General features: G+C 44.7%; 1 protein-coding gene across 1 annotated transcript in view; it reads right to left on the bottom strand.

The window, feature by feature from the left end:
* Nucleotides 1–18,275, bottom strand: part of camk2g2 (calcium/calmodulin-dependent protein kinase (CaM kinase) II gamma 2) — a 400,303-nt gene that overhangs the window by 122,942 nt on the left and 259,086 nt on the right. The window contains 2 exon segments of the mRNA XM_052041768.1: nucleotides 1,605–1,677; nucleotides 17,964–18,029. Coding sequence (XP_051897728.1) covers nucleotides 1,605–1,677; nucleotides 17,964–18,029 — 139 coding nt within the window.

Genomic DNA, 18,275 nt, shown 5'->3' with positions numbered 1-18,275 from the left:
TTCACTGTGTGTTTCGATGTACATGTGACTAATAAAGAAATCTTATCTTATATTTAGACGAGCACTTGAAATGCAATGGCATAGAAAGCTATAGACAGAGAGATGGTTAATGGAATTTGTATAATAGCTACTTGATAGCCAGCAGGAACATGGTGGGCTGAAGGGCCTGTTCCTGTGCTGTATGACCACTGGTCTCCATCTATTTCTTGACCAAGAGTGCTGTAATGATAATCTAAGTCGACTAATTTCCCCAACTCCCCCATAAATTCATAGCAACTGGTCCTCAAAAGGTTAATTCAATGGGACACAAAAGGCCCAATCAATGACATTGAACACAAACAGCACATGCACACTAGGGGGCACAGCAGTAGCACATCTGCACAGAATTGGAAACAGATTCACTCATTTGCTATCTTCCTGCTGAATAATGTCCAATTATAAATACAAATAACTGAGGTGCTTTGAAGTGTTCTCTCTCATCTAATGGGTTTCCAGAGATCTTATATTCCTTGCCTTTTCTTTTATGTAAAACCAAATATGGTTGTGCCACCAGCTCTGTGTTCTTTGAGACATGCTCTATAATTATATCCTGTTATGGTGTATTGTCAGATAGTCCCAGGTAGAAGACTACTTTGCTACTTTTATATAAAAATTAAAAGAAAAAGAAGGTTGTTTCAAAACAGCTTTGTATTTCAGCTGCAATTTACTGTCCTGCTTGGAACTACCTTGGAAGCACAGGGATTGTTTTGTTGGCGACAGTGCTGACTCTTTCTGTGCTTGGTAGCGTCTTACACACTGCCACTAAATGGAGGAGCAGTCAATCTGTGTCTTTTGAGGTGGGTTGTTTCAGGAATGCTAGCCAGGACTTTGGCAGAAGAGCCTTCTTCATAAAAACATCAAGAGTGCAGCTAACTCACCATCAGCTAATGGAAGGTCCCCCTCGTTCAGCAAGCTTAGAGGTTAGTTATGGTACTTAAATTGACAGATAGCCAAGCACACATTTAATTGCCCTACCATTAACCCAGTATCAGCACTTGAAAGCATCTCAGAATTCGTTAATTCATTGGAATGGAGCTTGGTAACAGCACATTTTGCTGGGGTGTAAATCCAGCAAATTTAATTATCTCAGAGAACATGTAATCTATAGTGTATATGATAAAAAACATCAATTGAAGTCCACAAGCAGTGCTTTCCAATTGTACCCAGATAGTGAAAAACGGTCAAAGTGACTGGAATTCTGCACTAACTGGTTTTAAAGATGTGGGACACGGGTGCCCCAAGTCAAATACAAGTGTGAAGAAACAAGAAACCAAGCTCCCCACACTTGCCATGGTGCTTGTATGACAGTCAAGCAAATGTCAGGATCAGAACATAGAAAACACGGTGACCCTCAGTGAAATGAAAGCTCAGTCAGAGAGAGCTGTTGGGTGCTGGGGCACTGAGCATGCACTCTGATTCAAAGTCAGCTACTGGTCATAATAGCAATACCTGCACTGGGACTTGCAGGTTCTTAACAGTAAGATGCAACAGGCAACAGCTGGGAGGGCCACACTGATCCCCAGTGAGATGAATACATCCTTATGCCTGCGTTAGCAAATACTGACCTTGAGGTCTCTGTGCACTATGTCATGCTGATGGATGTGATTGACACTTTCTAGAATCTGATGAATACACTGACTGTAAAACAAACGGGAAGAAAGGGGGGGGGGGGGAGGAAGGGGTGATGGATGGAGGAGAGGGTTAGGGTTAAGGAGAGGAAGGAGAAACAACGAATCCGTGAGTGACAAGGTAGTGCAGAAACAACAAACTGTCACAATTTAAAGTACCCACGATTCCCAAACACCACAGGGTAACAAGGGCAACTGATGTACATATATCTTAAAAAAACGTGCAGAGAATCCAACCAATGGAATCATGACAACTCAACTGTGCTACAAGGAGACACAAGAGAGGTTGCAGTTGCTGGAAATCTGGAGCAACACACAAAATGCTGGAAGAACTCAGCAGGTCAGGCAGCATCTGTGGAGGGAAATAAACAGTTGACGTTTTAGGTCGAGACCCTTCATTGAGTCCTGATGAAGGGTCTCGACCCAAAACTCTGACTGTCCATTTCCCTCCAAAGTTGCTACCTGACTTGTTGAGTTCCTCCAGCATTTTGTGTGTGGTATTATGATTCCCATAGGATTATTAATCTTCATTTATTAACACAATTCTGCAGTCAGTGCTCAAAGACGAGCAAGTGCTTTTGCTCATCCATCAGACTCTAAGGAGTCTTGCTAACACAGAGTTTTGCTAACATAGTCTTACTGTTCCAATAAAATAATATTTACTGCAATGATAGAACATACAATTGACAGAACAGCTTTTGACCATTTCCAGCGTTCCTCCTGTGATACTGTATATCGCACTGGATAACTCATACCCTTCTATGGTTTGGGTTGCTGCTTTTTGACTCTGAAAAAACAGCTGCCAGTTTTGCAATGAAGAAAAACTTGAGCTTGGGGGAGTCCAAAGATTCATAGATACAATACACCTGCTGAACTTGTAAGTTCTGAGAACACAGCTTTGAACATGGAACACACTGTTTGCCATTAGGCACAACCTAAGTACTAATGATACGTGCCCCTCAAGTACTTAGATGAAAGGTATTGGATTCTGACAAGAGTTCTAGACTCCAGGGATCTCTCAGACTAGGTTACCCAGTGGCAGGATTCAAAGGAGGGTATGTGTCAGAGTACTTATCGGCACAAACTTCAAGCTTTACTAAGCTGCAGGCATGATTTCACTGCAATCCCAATGGAAGAACATTTTCTGCATTTACTTTGGGGTATTTATTCCAGAGCCCCAAGGACAAGGCCTTGGGTTTGGATCTAACTGGGCCATTGAGGTCGTTACACGTTTTCGAGGAGATCATCCTTGAATCACTTCCTCTATCCACCTGAAAACCTTGGAAAATCGACATTGACAAAAAAGCTCCGTGCAAATGCAGCCCACCAGTGAGGCTTCAGTCATACACTCTGCCTATATTACCACAGGAATACTTATGGATGACAACATTGACCACTGCCTCCCAGTGCACCAGCTCAATCTCTTGGCTGCAAGGTTTGATGACCAAGACCACAAACATGGCACCACATTCACTGCTACCCATCCCCCACGTGCTTCAGAGTCATGGACAACCTACAGCAGTCTCCTCAAAGCACCGTAGAGGTAACACCAATGTTGTTTTCCTAGCTCCACTGGTAGGGTAGGCAGACTGTTCTCCCAAGCCAACATCCCCAGCATCAAGGTTCTAATTACACTCTGGTGCGTAGTCACTTCATCCACATGCCAGACACTAGACTCCTGAAAAAGATGCTCTATTCCAGTCTCCATCACAGCACGAGATTACCAGGTGGACAGATGACTCAAGGATGTTCTCCTTGAAAAAGTGTAACGTCCTCGACAACCCTTGGGAATCCTTGGCTCGTGTCCAACATCAGTTTCCTAAAACAAGCACTCTACTACCAGCTCTGTCAGAGGAAGAAGTTTGCAGGAGAACAGAGAAAATAGTTCAAGGACATTCTCAAAGACTCCTTGGAAAATACTGCAACGTTCTCACTGACTCTTGGGGACCTCTGGACTGTGAGTGATCAGAATCGAGAGGGGGCATCCAGCAAGGTCCAGAGCAGCTTAAGCCTCAATAATGGGAATACACAGTAACACTCTCACCTATCCCCTACCCCATCACGTATCCCCTCCAACACCTGCCGCAGAGTCTGCGAATGAGATCCCAACAAATGGGGTGCAAGCAAGCTACCCTCAACTCCGAGAGACCACTAAACAGGAGGAAAAGGAGGAGGGAATATTATTACAGGCCAAAGGGTTGCTTTTCATCCTGAACAATACTATTAGACATTGATACGCATTCAATAAATGAAAATACGAAACAAATGGGAAAAGTTATTTATAAAGTAGTTCAACTGTGGGAAGAATCAAGACACACAAGAAACCTCAAAATACCAGGCTTGGAATTCTGACATTTTTTTCTTTGAATTTTGCAATAAACTCACTTGAACAGAAGCCTAAGCAATCACTCAGAAGATGAAGAACAGATTTTCCAATATTTCAAAATTCTTGGAACTGATTGGTTGCTGTCTTAAAAAGAACAATTTGGATTTCTGTTTGCACCCAGGAGCAGAATTCTTCCAGCATTTCTGTTATCCCTAAAATGTCCTGGTTAGCATTTATTCCTCAAACAGCATCACAGATATAAGATAGATTAGTCAACCACTATCACAATTGTGGGAGCTTTCTGTTAGAAAATTGGCCATTGTGTTTACTGTACTTTGAAACCTCTAGCACTGGCTGACTGGTGTTTGAGGATTTTCCAAGGCCATGGAAGGCCGTGTATGGATGCAAGTCTTTCTGTCTTCCTCCTCAACACTATCTGAGAGCAAGTTGAGTAAGTCTGCTGCTGAGCTTGTGCCAATTCCTACAGATGGTGAAATAATCTTGAAATGGCCCAAGCAGCATTCGCACATTGTGTTGGTAACATTTAGCTGCTGAATCCATTGGCAAATTTTAAAGCCAAATCATTACCTGGACTGGGCCAAGGTTCAAATAACCCTTGAATGCACAGATGGAAAGCAGGCCAACACAAATCTGCTGTCTCTTTACTCTCTCTTATTCATACATACTGTATATATAGGTATGGATTATGTATGTTAGACTGCTTTTGGAAAACTGTGAACAATTCTAGGCCCCGTATCTAAGGAAAGATCTGCTGGTCCTGGAGAGGGTCCAGAAGAGGTTCATAGAATGATCCCTGAATTGAAAGGCTTGACATATGAGGAGTGTTTCATGTCTCTGGACCTGTACTCGATGGAGTTCAGAAGGATGAGGGGGAAATCTCATGGAACCCACCGAATAGTGAACGGCCTGGATAGAGTGGATGTGGAGAGGATGTTTTCATCAGTAGGAGAGTCCAGGATCCGAGGGCACAGCCTCAGAATAAAGGGATGTCCCTTTAACATAGAGATGAGGAGGAATTTCTTCAGCCAGAGAGCGGTGAATCTGTGGAATTCACTGCCACAGACGGCTGTGGAGGCCGTCATTGGGTGTATTTAAGGCAGAGATTGACAGGTTCTTCATTTGGTAAGGGGGTTTAAGGGTTATGGGGTGAAGGCAGAAGAATGGGGTTGAAAAAAAATCAGCCATGATTGAATGGCAGAGCAGACTCGATGGGACGAATGGCCTAATTCTGCTCCTCTTGTTATCTATGCAACGAGTGCTAATAAAATAAATCACAGAGCACCATGTGTAAGCATCTTAAAAGAAAGAATAGAACAGAGTTATGTACGGGTGAATAACATTTTCTAAGCAATAGTCATCCAGCGATTCTACTTCAATTAGGTTATGTCATGACACAGAACACAAGATCTGAGATTACAGTCTTCACTTTTTCTCATTCTGTGTAACCTGGAGTAAGACTAGTGAAGAAATTGTGCAGTTATTTGACACCCACAAGACAGATTATAGTAGCGCTTCGAGGCTTTGCGGTCTCACACCACAACTTCTGTCAGTCGCTCAGCGTCAATGCAGCCTCTGTGGTGAGTCAAGATTAAAATAATAAGGGGAAACTAAAGGTAGAAAATGTTATCAAATCTGAATTGTATAAAATACCATCTTCCCCCCACATCAATGACTGTCCCACCCCCATCAAATCCCTTTCTTTCTCTCCTCCCAAAGACATTCACTTGTTTATGGGCCCAATGGTGTTTTTCCAAGGTCACATGAGCAGTATTTGGGCAACTGTTGGCCTGTGGTGTTGGGTGGAGATATGGATGGTAAAAGTTGGGTTTGGGCAGGAAGTTGGGGGTGAGGGTAGAGAGGACACACCCAACCCTCGGTCTATCCTCAGTATCTTCCAGTCCCTTGCTGGTGTTAGTGGCTTAATTTGTTTCAACTTCCTTACTCAAGGATCACTGTGGTGCTCCAAGCTGAATGAAGTCAACTCTAGAATCTGGGGCCTCTCGACTGCCATGTTGAGGCCCAATGTACTAGAACAACATCTTGTCTTCTGCTCAGGCACTTTGGAAATGAACACTGAATTCTCCAACATCAGGTAAACTTCTCTCTTATTATTTCCCATTATCATGTTTGAGTCCTTTTCTCATCCATTACGTTAAAATCCCTCCCTAACGGTCAGTCCTGATGCTCCTTATCATCTGGTTGTCTTAGATTCAACTCCGTCCCCTCATTTCCCCACCACCAATGCCCCTCTCCCACGCCCCCAGTTCTGACGAAACTTAGTGGGCCTAAGGACTGTTCCTTTGCTGTACTGTTCTATTAACTGGTTTCTCTTTTACACAGATACTGTTGACTAGCTGAGTTATTCCAGCATTTTTGTTTTTCTTTTAGATATCCAGCATCTGCAGTTCTATTTGTGTTCCATTACTGTAAGTCCCCCACACCTGCTGCCTGTGTCTACTTTACACTAAGTTCCTTTCACTCATCGCCCCTGTGACCTACACTGACTCCTGGATAAGCAGACGGTCATTTTCAAAAATCAGCCCCTTGCTTTCGAACCGCTCCATACTCTCGACTCCCTGTAACCTCCTCCAGCCTTCAACATTGCCACACTCTTCCAAGTCTGGCTTCCCGATCATCTCTGATTTTAATCACTCCGTCACTGTGCCGACAGTTTCCAAATCCCCCTGTACCCATCCTAAACCACTCGCTCTCTCTTTCCTCCTTTGAAAGATACCATGAAATTTACCTCTTTGACTAAACTTTGGTTAACAACCCTGACATCGCCTTACGCAGATCGGGTACATTTCCCTCCCCACCATTGGTAGTATCTACAGGAGGCGCTGCCTCAAGAAGGCAACATCCATCAAGGATCCCCACCATCTGGACCATGACCTCTTCTCGAAGCCACCATCGGGCAGGAGGTAGAGAAGCCTGAAGTCCCACACCACCAGGTTCAGGAACAGCTACTTCCAATCAACCATTCGGTTCTTGAACCAACCAGCACAACCCTAATCACTATAGTTTAGCAAAACTGTGACCACTTTGATCACTTTGCTTTAAAACTGACTTTTTTTTGTTCTGTGTTCTTTCTTGTAAAAGTTGTGTAAAATTTATGTTTATGTTTTTCTTGTGAATCCTGCTTATCTGAAGCTATGTGCCCGTGATGCTGTTGCAAGTAAGTTTTTCATTGCATCTGTACGTACATGTACCTGTGCACATGACAATAAACTCGACTGTTAAAGATGATTTGCCAGTGGAAATTGCTGTTGTTTTGATCCTGAAGCAATGAAACATTTATCCCATTCCTTTACCTCACCTGCAGTGTAAAATTCAATTGGTGGGCCTCCAAATAAACTTGTCAGGAAGATTTCCATTTGATTTTATAGCCAAATACTGTGCGCAGGTAGTATCTACTTGAGAAAAGCCAGACTGGGCACAGCTTGTGGAATAGGTTTCGTTTTCAGCTGAGGAAGCGCAAGTTTTTCAAAATGCTATTTAGCCAGGATTCAGCAGATGGAGCTTCATTCTCAGGAGATGGATGGCAGGAGTGGAGAAACATCAGTTCTCATTGTGGACCCAGTCACGAGCAATAAACACACAGGAGATCCTGATAGGATGGCTTGTGGCAGCCAGTAATCATGAGGTTGGTTTAAGTACCGTGTACCGTGTAAATGACTCGCTTGACAGATCTATAATTATCTGGGGAACGATTACCAGAGAACTGTGCAGTGCAGGAGAAAACCATTCAGCCCATTGTCCTCATTCCGGCTCTGTGTTCTTTCCCTACATTCTTGAATATTATTTCCTGGGTTTGACCACTGTTATTGGACCCCTCATAATCTAAAAGATCTCCCAATGTACCTCATCGTGGCCCTGTACTTTATTTGCCTACCTACACTGTACTTTCTCTGTAACTACAACACTATTTTCTGTTTGCTTTTTACTACCCCGATGTGATTATGTATGGAATGATCAGTCTGGATGGCAAAACAAAAGCTTTTTCACTGTATCTCGGTACATGTGACAACAGTAAACCAATGCCCTTTTGAAGATTGCTTCCACTGCCTCCTCAGCAGCAAATTCCCAAAATCTGGGTGCTTAAGTGTGTGCGCGTGTGTATGCAGTATACCCCAGCATAAAGCACTGCTCAATGTAACGCGTTGCCAGCCCCTGTCCTTAGCTCAATGAAAAGTCTAGAAGCGGAGTGGGAGATCAGGTGCAATGCCACAGAGTCATGCAGTCGTATGAGCTAGAAGGAGAGGTTGGACAAACTTGGACTGTTTTCTCTGGAGCGTCAGAGTCTGAGGGAGACCTGAATGAAGTATATGAAATTATGATAGGCATAGACAGGGTAGATAGATTCCTTTTCCCAGGGTGGAAATGTCAAGTACTAGAGGACATAGGTTTAAGGTGAGAGGGAAAAGTTCCAAGGAGATTTATGGGGCAAGTTTTTTTTTTTACATGGAGAGTGATAGGTGCCTAGAATGTGCTGCTGGGGGAGGTGGTGAAAGGGGATACAATAGTCACATTTGAGAGGTATTTGGACAGACACATGAACGGGCAGGGAATGGAGGGATATGGATCTTCTTTAGGCAGGTGGGATTAGTTAGGATAGCATCATGGCCAGCACACACCTTGTGGGCTGAAGGGCGTGTTCCTGTGCTGTTCTATGTTCACAGAAACAGACCCCCCGAGACTACACTATCAAGCAGCCATGTGCACGAATCCTACACTAATCCCATTTTATTCTCCCCACATTCCCATCAACTCCCCCCGCCCCCAGATTCTACCCCTCACCTACGCACTTGAGGCAATTCACAGCGGCCAATTAACCGGGCAACCCGTACACCTTTGGGATGTGGGAGGAAACCGGAGCACCCGGAGGAAAACCACCCGGTCACAGGCAGAACGTGCAAACAGACAGCACCCAAGCTTACCATCACACTCAGTTCTCTGGAGCTCTGAGGCAGTGGCCTACCAGCTGCACCACTGTGTCCTTTGACCCCTGGCCCGTTTCGGACTTCAGCCTTCCACTACTCGAGTGGAAGCTTCAGATGAACTGAGGTGTAGTTGCTGGTTATCAGTCAGTACAGCACAGGAACAGGCCCTTCAGCCCACAATGTCTGTGCTGAACATGATGCCAAATTAAACTAATTCTCTTCTGCCTGCACATGGTCCACATCCCTCCGTTCCATGCCTATCTAACAGCCTCTTAAACACCACTATCCTATATCTGCTTTCACCACCGCTCCTGGCAGCCCGTACCAGACACCTACCAACCCCTGTGTAAAAAGATTTGCCCTGCACATGTCCCTCAAACTTCCCTCCTCTCACATAGAACATAACATCACAGTACAGGCCCTTTGGCCCACAATGTTGTGCCGACATTTTATCCTGCTCTAAGATCTATCTAACCCTTCCCTCCCACACAGCTCCCCATTTCTCTATCATTCATGTGTCTTTCACTCACCTTAAATGTGTGTCCTTCAATACCATGACCCTGGGAAATAGATTCTGACTGTCTACCCTATCTGTGCCTCTCATAATTTTATAAACTTCTAGTCGCGCCTCAGCCTCCAACGCTCCAGAGAAAACAACCCAAGTTTGTCCATCCTCTCCTTACAGCACATCCTCTAATCCAGGCAGCATCCTAGTGAACCTGTTTTGCACCCTTTCCAAAGACCCCACACCCTTCCTGTTCTGGGGTGACCAGAACTACACACAGTGCTCCAAGCACGGTCTAACCAAAATTTTATATACTGCAACATGACTTCCTGACTCATACCAAACCAATGAAGGCAAGCATGCCACATGCCTTCTTACCACCCTATCTACTTGTTGGCCACTTTCGGGGAGCTAAGGACTTGGACCCCAAGATCCCTCTGTACATCAATGCTATCGAGGGTCCTGCAATTAACGGTATACGTTCCCCTTAAATTTGGCCTCCGAAGTGAAAACTCCCCACAATCTGGAGCATTGATAACGAGCCTCTTCACTCCTCTGATCCAAGTAGAACAACTCCCAGCATTTTCACCTCTGTATTCATGGTCAAGTGTGTGCTGTTCACAGACGATGCTGAAAAATTCTGGTCATTATTGGGGACTGTTCCTCGAGTGCTGTGAACCTTTACAGCTGTGGTATTGAGCAGCAGCCTCACAAAACTCCAGCCAGCCCCCAAAATGAGCTGCACTCTGGACTGCTCCAACAGCTGTGGACAGAAGTTGCTGATTATATTTCCATTAAAGGGATATAAAGGCTCCCTGTCTGCATTCCTGCTTAAAGACCAAACTCCCATGATATGGGCAAGATGTAATTCTCCATATGATTTTATTTTGAGAGCCAAATTGTAACAATTTAGTGCATTTTGATTTGTTTATACATTGGCACAGGTCTGCTGGTGATGTTAATGGGAGCACGAGATAAGGTAAAGGCCATTCAGCTCCTCAAACCAGTTCTGCTATTCAATGAGATTATTGCTGAATTCGATAAGGATGTCTTTTTCCCAACAGACTGTCTGCAGAAAAGAGTCATAGAGAGATAGAGCACAGAAACAGGCCCTTCAGCCCACTGTTCATGCTAACCATTTACCACCCACTTACACTAACCCTACATGAATCCCATTTTATTCTCCCCACATTCCCACCAATTCCCCCCAGTTTCTACCACTCACCCACACACTAGATGTGGGAAGAAACTGGAGGACTCGGAGGAAACCCACGCGGTCACAGGGAGAACATGTAAAACTCCACACAGACAGCACCCGAGGTCAGGATTGAACCTGGGTCAGTGCTGCTGTGTGGCAGCAGCTTTACCAGCTGTGTCACAGTGTTTTCAAATTTAGTAATAGTTGGAATTATTAATTTAAAATGATACATTTTTTTCTCAAGGACCTTTGGGGGCAACGTATACAGTGGATGTCAGGCAGCATGAGTTGTCAGAATGCTAGCAGGGTAGCCCGTGGGTTTGGCCTTAGTTTCATAGAGCAGAGAACAGTACAGCACTGCAACAGGCCCCTACATAGGACAACTTAGAGTTATCAATTAACCTACCAACCCATATGTCTTTGGGATGTGGGAGGAAACTGGAGAACTCAGATTAAACCCTTGCGGCCACAGTGAGAATGTGCAAACTCCACACAGACAGCACTGGAGGTCAGGACTGAACCTGGGTCCCTGGATCTGTGAGGCAGTGGCTCTACCAGCTACGCCACTGTGCTGCCCCAGCTGTCAGACCGACTGGAGAGGACTTCCAAAGGCCCAGGGGAGGCACAATGGACAGATAACTATTGTCAACACAACGTCATAGAGTCATACAGCACGGAAACAGGCCCTTCAGCCCAACTGGACCATGCCGACCAAATACCCATCCAAGCTAGTCCCGTTTGTCCAATATCCCTCTAAACCTTTCCTATCCATGTACCTGTCCAACTATCTTTTAAAAGTTGTTATTGTACCTGCCTCAACCACTTCGTTTGGCAGCTCATTCCACATACACACCGCCCTCTGTGTAAAAAAGTTGCCCCTCAAGTATCTAAGGAATCCTTCCCTTCTCACCTTAAACCTATGCCCTCCAGTTCTCGATTCCCCAACTTTGAGAGAAAACTGTGTGCATTCACCCTATCTATACGTCTCATGATTTTATACACCCCTCTATAAGATCACCCCTCAGTCTCCTACGCTCCAAGGATAAAAGTCGAAGCTTGTCCAACCCCTTCCTATAACTCAGTCCCTCCAATCCTGGCAACATCCTTGTAAATCCTTTTGGTGCTCCTACAGCAGGGCGACCAAAACTGAACACAATACTCCAAGTGCAGCCTCACCAGTATCCTGTATAACCGTGACATAAGTATGACATTTGATGATTCCACATACATGCACAAGAACAACAGGTAGAAGTTACCAAATTACCTAAGGCATCAGAATTAGGAACCAAGTTTCAAGTCCCAAAGCTGACAACAGTTTTGGCCAAGAAAGCTCACCAGCACGTCTACTTCCTCAGGAGGCTAAAGAAATTTGGCATGTCCCCATTGACCCTCACCAATATTTATTGATGCACCACAGAAAGCATCCCATCTGGATGCATCACGGCTTGGTACGGCAACTGCTCTGCCCGTGACCGCAAGAAACTGCAGAGAGTTGTGGACACAGCCCAGCACATCACGGAAACCAGCCTCCCCTCCATGGAGTCTATACTTCTCGCTGTCTCAGTAAAGCAGCCAGCATAATCAAAGACCAACCCCGCCCCCCCCCAACCCCACCTTGGACATTCTCTCTTCTCCCCTCTCCCATCGGGCAGAAGATACAAAAGCCTGAAAGCACGTACCACCAGGCTCAAGGACAGCTTCTATCCTGCTGTTATAAGACTATTGTATGGTCCCCTAGTACGATAAGATGGACTCATGACCTCACAATCTACCTCTTTATGGCTCTTGCACCTTATTGTCTGCCTGCACTTCATTTTCTCTGTAGCTGTAACACTTTATTCTGCATTCTATTATTGTTTTACCCTGTACTACCTCAATGCACTGTGATGAAATGATCTGTATGGACAGTATACGAGGCAAGTTTTTCACTGTGCCTCAGTACATATGACAATAATAAACCAATTTACCAATTTACAGTAAAAAGGAGCCTTTAATGTTATTAAACTAGAAAGAGTGCAGAAAAGATTTACCAGGATGTTGCCTGGACTCGGGGGCCTGAGTTACAAGGAGAGGTTGTGTAGACTAGGACTTTATTCCCTGAAATTTAGGAGATTGAGGGGTGACCTGATAGAGGTGTATAAGAGCATGAGGGGCAGAGACAGGGTGAAAGCACACAGTCTTTTTCCCAGGGAAGGGGTGCTAAAAACAAGAGGGCATAGGTTTAAGATCAGAGGCGAGAGATTTAAAAGGGACATCAGGGGGCAGCTTCACACAAAGGGTGGTGCGTATTTGGAATGAGCTGCCAGAAATAGTGGTTGAGGCGGGCACATCAACAACGTTTAAAAGCCATCTAGATAAGTCCATGGATAGGAGAGGTTTAGAGGGCTATGGGCCAAACACGGGCAGATGGGACTAGCTCGCTGGGCAACACAGTCGGCATGGATGAGTTGGGCTGAAGGGCCCGTTTCAAAGCTGTATGACTCCATGACTCTGTGGCATGTGCGTCACTAGAATTATAATTGATATTGCAGTTTATAACACAAAGCATTTTGTTCTGTTGCTCGTTTGTAAGGTTACATCTGTGTGCTGGAGTAATGAACATCTGTATGATTACGAATATTTTCTTCAGCTGAATTTATTTCTTCTTTCTGACAAACCAATTCTATTTTTCTATTTTATTATAAATCAAAAGGCCTTGTACTCCCAGCTGTGATCCACCCCCAATTCCTGGAAGGCCTACGTATAAACACATAGTGCTTAGATTGAATTTGGTTGCCATGGTGATGCATGCTGCTGATTAAATCCCTTTTTGTTCTGCTCGAGTTATTTTGAGGGCTTTTTTTAAAAAACTACTTGTTCTCTTGCTTTCAGTGCATTGTGGACAGTTTCTTACAAAATGCATTGATACTATGGTCCACTTCAGAATGTTTAGCATGAATTTAATAAGGCTTCTGTTTGGTTAACCCAGTTTGAAATGCATTGCTAGTGTCAATGCATTTGTATGAACTCAAAGAGCATTGTTGAAACATCGGATATTTTGGGAAGAAAATGGTTGACCTCAGCTTGAGGTAACTTCAGATGGTACAAGAAGTGGTCGGGGACATTAATATCAGTGAATTCCTGACCAATACACAGAAATGTTGTTCAATTAAAGACACAACAGTGGGTGATTTTATGATCTTCCTACTGAAGCCAGATTAACTGCCAAACAATTAGGAGAATGGCAAAACAAAAGGTTGCTTTGATTTGAGGGCCGTGCCGTGTAAAAGGGTTTCTGCCTTTGGGTTGGATTGTACCGTTCCTGGGCTATGTGTCGTGTTTGCTGCCCACACCAGTGTTATGTCTGAACCGAAGCCACGTGGCCATGCATCTTCTGAAGTCCCGTCAGTGGCCCTGGTGACACCACACCTAGAACAGGTTCAGTCTCCCACCCCAAGGATAGACTTGTGACAGAATGTTCACCAGTTTTATTTCTGCAATGGGAGCATTGTCGCATGAGGAGGGACTAAGTTTACAGGGCCTGAACTCTCTAGAGTTCAGAAGAAGTAGAGGGGATCTCATTGGAGTGTACACATTTCTTACATGGCTTCAAAGGTAGATGTAGGCTGATATTCCCATGGCTGTGGTATACAGGTGAACCTACCTCACATCATTTGTCTGCCTGCACTGCACTTTCTCTGCAACTGTAACACTATATTCTACATTCTTTTTTTCCCCTTTTGTACTACCTCGATGTACTTGTGAAGGGAATGATCTGTCTGGATGGCAGGCAAAGAAAAGCTTTTCACTGTATCTCAGTACATGTAACAATAATAAACCAACAGCAATGGAACTCGCAGTCACAGTTTCAAAGGAAGAGGCAAGACATTCAGAATTGAAATGAGCAGAGTGGTTTCTTTCACCCAGAGGGCAGTGAATCTTTGCAATTGCCTACCCAAGAGGGCTGTGGAGGTTCAATGGCTGAGCAGATCAAAGACACAGATCACTAGATTTTCAGTTACTAGGGGAATTGAGGGAGATGGAGTTAGTGCAGGAAGGGGTGGGGGAGCATCAACTCCCAAAATAACCACCAACACACCTCATCACGTACCCCCCCCCCCCCCGCCCCACATTCAGAAGAGTCTGGGCCACTTGAAAGGTAAGGCTTATTCCATGGTCTGAAACAGACAGTACATCCAGAGGAGTTTAGCATGCAATGGGGAAGACCACAATAGTTCCATGGCACTCTGGCCTTGAACAACGACAGGATGCCCTCCTCAGAGCAGAAACTCGCCACAAGAAGCGAGTCTCCCTCATTGCATCTGAAGGGATTACTGTTGAATGAGCGTGGATGGGTCCTTGACATTTGGTGTGAATTAGTTGGGGCTCTTTCTGTGCTGTTTGACTCTACAACTCTATTTCTTGGTGGGACCAATGGGTGCTGAGCTTGGACTGCAAAGGAAGGGATGTTCCCTCCCACAGCTCCTTCCCAATCCTTATCCAAGTAGCCCAGCTCACAGTGAAAGATGTGCCCAACACTGAAAGTCTAACACCAGCCCCTCCAAGGCCATCCAAATATTCCTCCTCCTAAACATAAAGGGCCAACGATGCACTTCAGCATTAAAATTGGCACTTCCATTTCTAAAATCCAGTTGGAAGCACCTTTGTACATTTGAGGCTGACATCCTGAACCCACTGTGTCTGATGGATAAATGTGTGCTGGGAAGAATTTCAAACCAAACATGAGCCTTCTGATAAAGCAAGGGACAGCGTGTGGTTTAACTGTGAAAGGAACTTTGACATCCTTACATGTGTGAGTCATTGCAACTGAACCTACGCCATAAATTTTGATAGCTACACAAAAAAAAAGACTGGAATTTTAAATCAGGTTTCAACTGCTTCCCATTAAAACAAACATTCTGGTTGTTTCATTCAGGGCCAATCCATAATAGGAATAGTTAAGAGAGTAGAAACTTCAGGAGAAAAAATTCATATTGATTAAAAACATGATATTTAACCCCTTATTTTTTTTTAAAAATAAGGCATAAGTTGCTACCTTGTAATAATCTTATGAGCCCTTTTGTTTTAGTAATTTGCTGTTTCAAGACAACTGACCAAAGAAACGAGATAAAGGAGGAGACACAGGAGATTGCAGATGCTGGAAGCTGGAGTGAGGAACAAAGTGCTGGAGGAACTCAGTGGGTCAGGCAGCATCTGTGGAGGCAGAGGGATGGTCGATGTTTTGGGTCAGGACTGGTGAGGGGGAGAGTTCATTTTAAATGTGGTAAGCTGTTGTGGTTGGGAATGTGCTGTCTGAAAGGGCGGTGAAAGCAGCTTCAACAGGAACTCTCACAAGGAATTTGATCAGGAAAAGGTTGAAGAAGGTGGGATAAAGTGGACGGCTAGCTTGAACGGCAGGGGTTTGTGTGATCTCCCTTTCTACACCTTTCAATTGCATGATCAGCTGACAATTACACGCAGGGTAAAAGAGCAGGTTAGGTCAGAGCAGCACCAAAGTCCAACTGATTGGGTTTCACAGTAAGGCTAAAGGTTCCAAGGCTGCCACTGCCCCAAAATTGGATTGAGTCACGTTACTTTCTTTGTACAATTAGTCAGTGAAAAAAAAACGGAAAATCAGGGAGTTACCATAAACTGTGCAACATCTGTAATCTTTGTTCTGGTCTTCTGTATGCCAGATGTGCTAAGGCATAAAGGAACGTGTATATGTGTAGTGGTGTGTTTGTAAGCTATTAACGCAGATGCCTTTAATGTTACCTTCCGGGGACTTGCCCATGGAGTCTGCCACTGAAAACCTGACTCAGAAGGTTCCTACTTTAGATAAAATATGTACCAGGCTCTCTCTTGGGCCCCCAATTCTCCACCTCTCACTTATTATCTTACACCTCTGACCTAAGTATTCATCCTAATGTTACGGGCGACTCCCAGAAAGCAGTCCACTCTCATCCATCTTATTGTATGGTCACTGGTGGGCAGCACAGTGCTGCAGCATTAATGCTCCTGCCACACAGATCCAGTGACCCAGGTTCAATCCCCACCTTGGGTCTGTCTGTGTGGAGTTTGCACCTTCTCCCTCTGACTGCTTGGGTTACCCCAAGGTGCTCCAGGGTCTTTCCTACGTCCCAAAGATGCGCCAGTCAATTGATTAGTTCTGTAAATTACCCCCAGTGTAGGTAAATGTAAAAAAGCATTTGCTTTAGGACACTCCAGAAACCAGGCAAGTTTGGTAGATTACAACCAACACATCCACTGTCTGTGCTGCCACTTCTTTTAAGACCTCGGATGCAGGCCGTCTGGTCCAAGGTTCTTATCGGCCTTTAGTTCCATTGGTTTGCTTTATACTTTCTTTTCCCCAGTGATAAATAATGGTGTAAGTTTCTCCCTCTCTGCAGCCCCTATGACTATCTATTATTACTGGGATGTTTTAAGTGTCACCCACAATGAAGACTGATCCAGAATAATTCTTCAGAATCTCTGGCATTTCTCTTTTTCCTGTTGTTAATTCCCAGCCTCAGTCTTGTGAGGCGGGTGGAGAGAACAGAGGAAACGTCTGTGAGAGGATGAAGACCGAGTTTGTCAGGTGACATAACTAGCACTCTGTCACAGACATTCCCTCTATTCGCTCCACCCCTCCCCCTCTCTGCAACTTAGAACATGCCTGCGTTCTTCTTTTTCCAGTTCTGATGAAGGGTTATCAATCTGAGGTGTTAACTCTGTTTCTCTCCCCACTGATGCTGCCCGGCCTGGTGAGGATTTAAAACATTAATGCATTTACACAAAAACTTGAGGCTGTGTTTGTAATTCATCCTGAAGCAGGAAGCCAAGCAAGTTCATGGGCTTTTACAGATCGATAACACCGTGAAAAAATCTTTGTTTCTTGTTCGGAGACACCAGAGACTGCAGATGCTGGAATGTGCAGCAACACACAATCTACAGGAGGAACTCAGCAGATCGAGCTGTGTCTATGGGGGGTGGGGGAGGTGGGGTTGGGGGAAGGAATTGTTGACGTTCTAGGTCGAAATCCTGCGTCAGTCCTGGTGATTTGTATCTGCAACCTATTGGGTAACAAGTCACTGAACAGAACCCTGCTGAATAAAGGGGGAGATTTTAAACATCAAACTGATGTCATGACTGACGCAGGATTTCAACCCAAAATGTCGACGATTCCTTTCCCTCCCACTGATGCCTCTCGACCTGCTGAGATCCTCCAGCAGATTATCTGTTGCTTTTGTTTCTTGTTCCGTTTGCATCAAATGACAGTGCTCCTAGAGGAACAGAGCAGACTCCTGCACACTTGTTGCCAGCTCACCTTGCATCTGCCTCACTGTAGTATTCTCTGGCCACAATGTCTTCAAAGAGTTCTCCACCAGTGACCCTGCAAAATGAAAATAAAAGATGCAGAAAATGAATGTGTGGGAACGTACTTAGAAAAGCACAATGATTAAAGCTGTGCGTTTTGGAAGAGCACTCTCCTGTACTGTTCTAACCTTCTGTGGAACATCCCTGAGCAATTATCTGGCCTATATCAGGCCCAATGTTAATCAAACATCTGTGGCAAGAATCATCTGTTCCTCAAGTTATTCAGCTCTATCCCCTCTTGGGAGGCGACAGTATTACGGGC

This window comes from Pristis pectinata, chromosome 30, assembly GCF_009764475.1.
Source record: "Pristis pectinata isolate sPriPec2 chromosome 30, sPriPec2.1.pri, whole genome shotgun sequence".
Lineage (NCBI taxonomy): Eukaryota > Metazoa > Chordata > Chondrichthyes > Rhinopristiformes > Pristidae > Pristis > Pristis pectinata.
The sequence above is the reverse complement of the archived record's forward strand: the minus strand, read 5'-3'. Positions and strand labels throughout refer to the sequence as shown.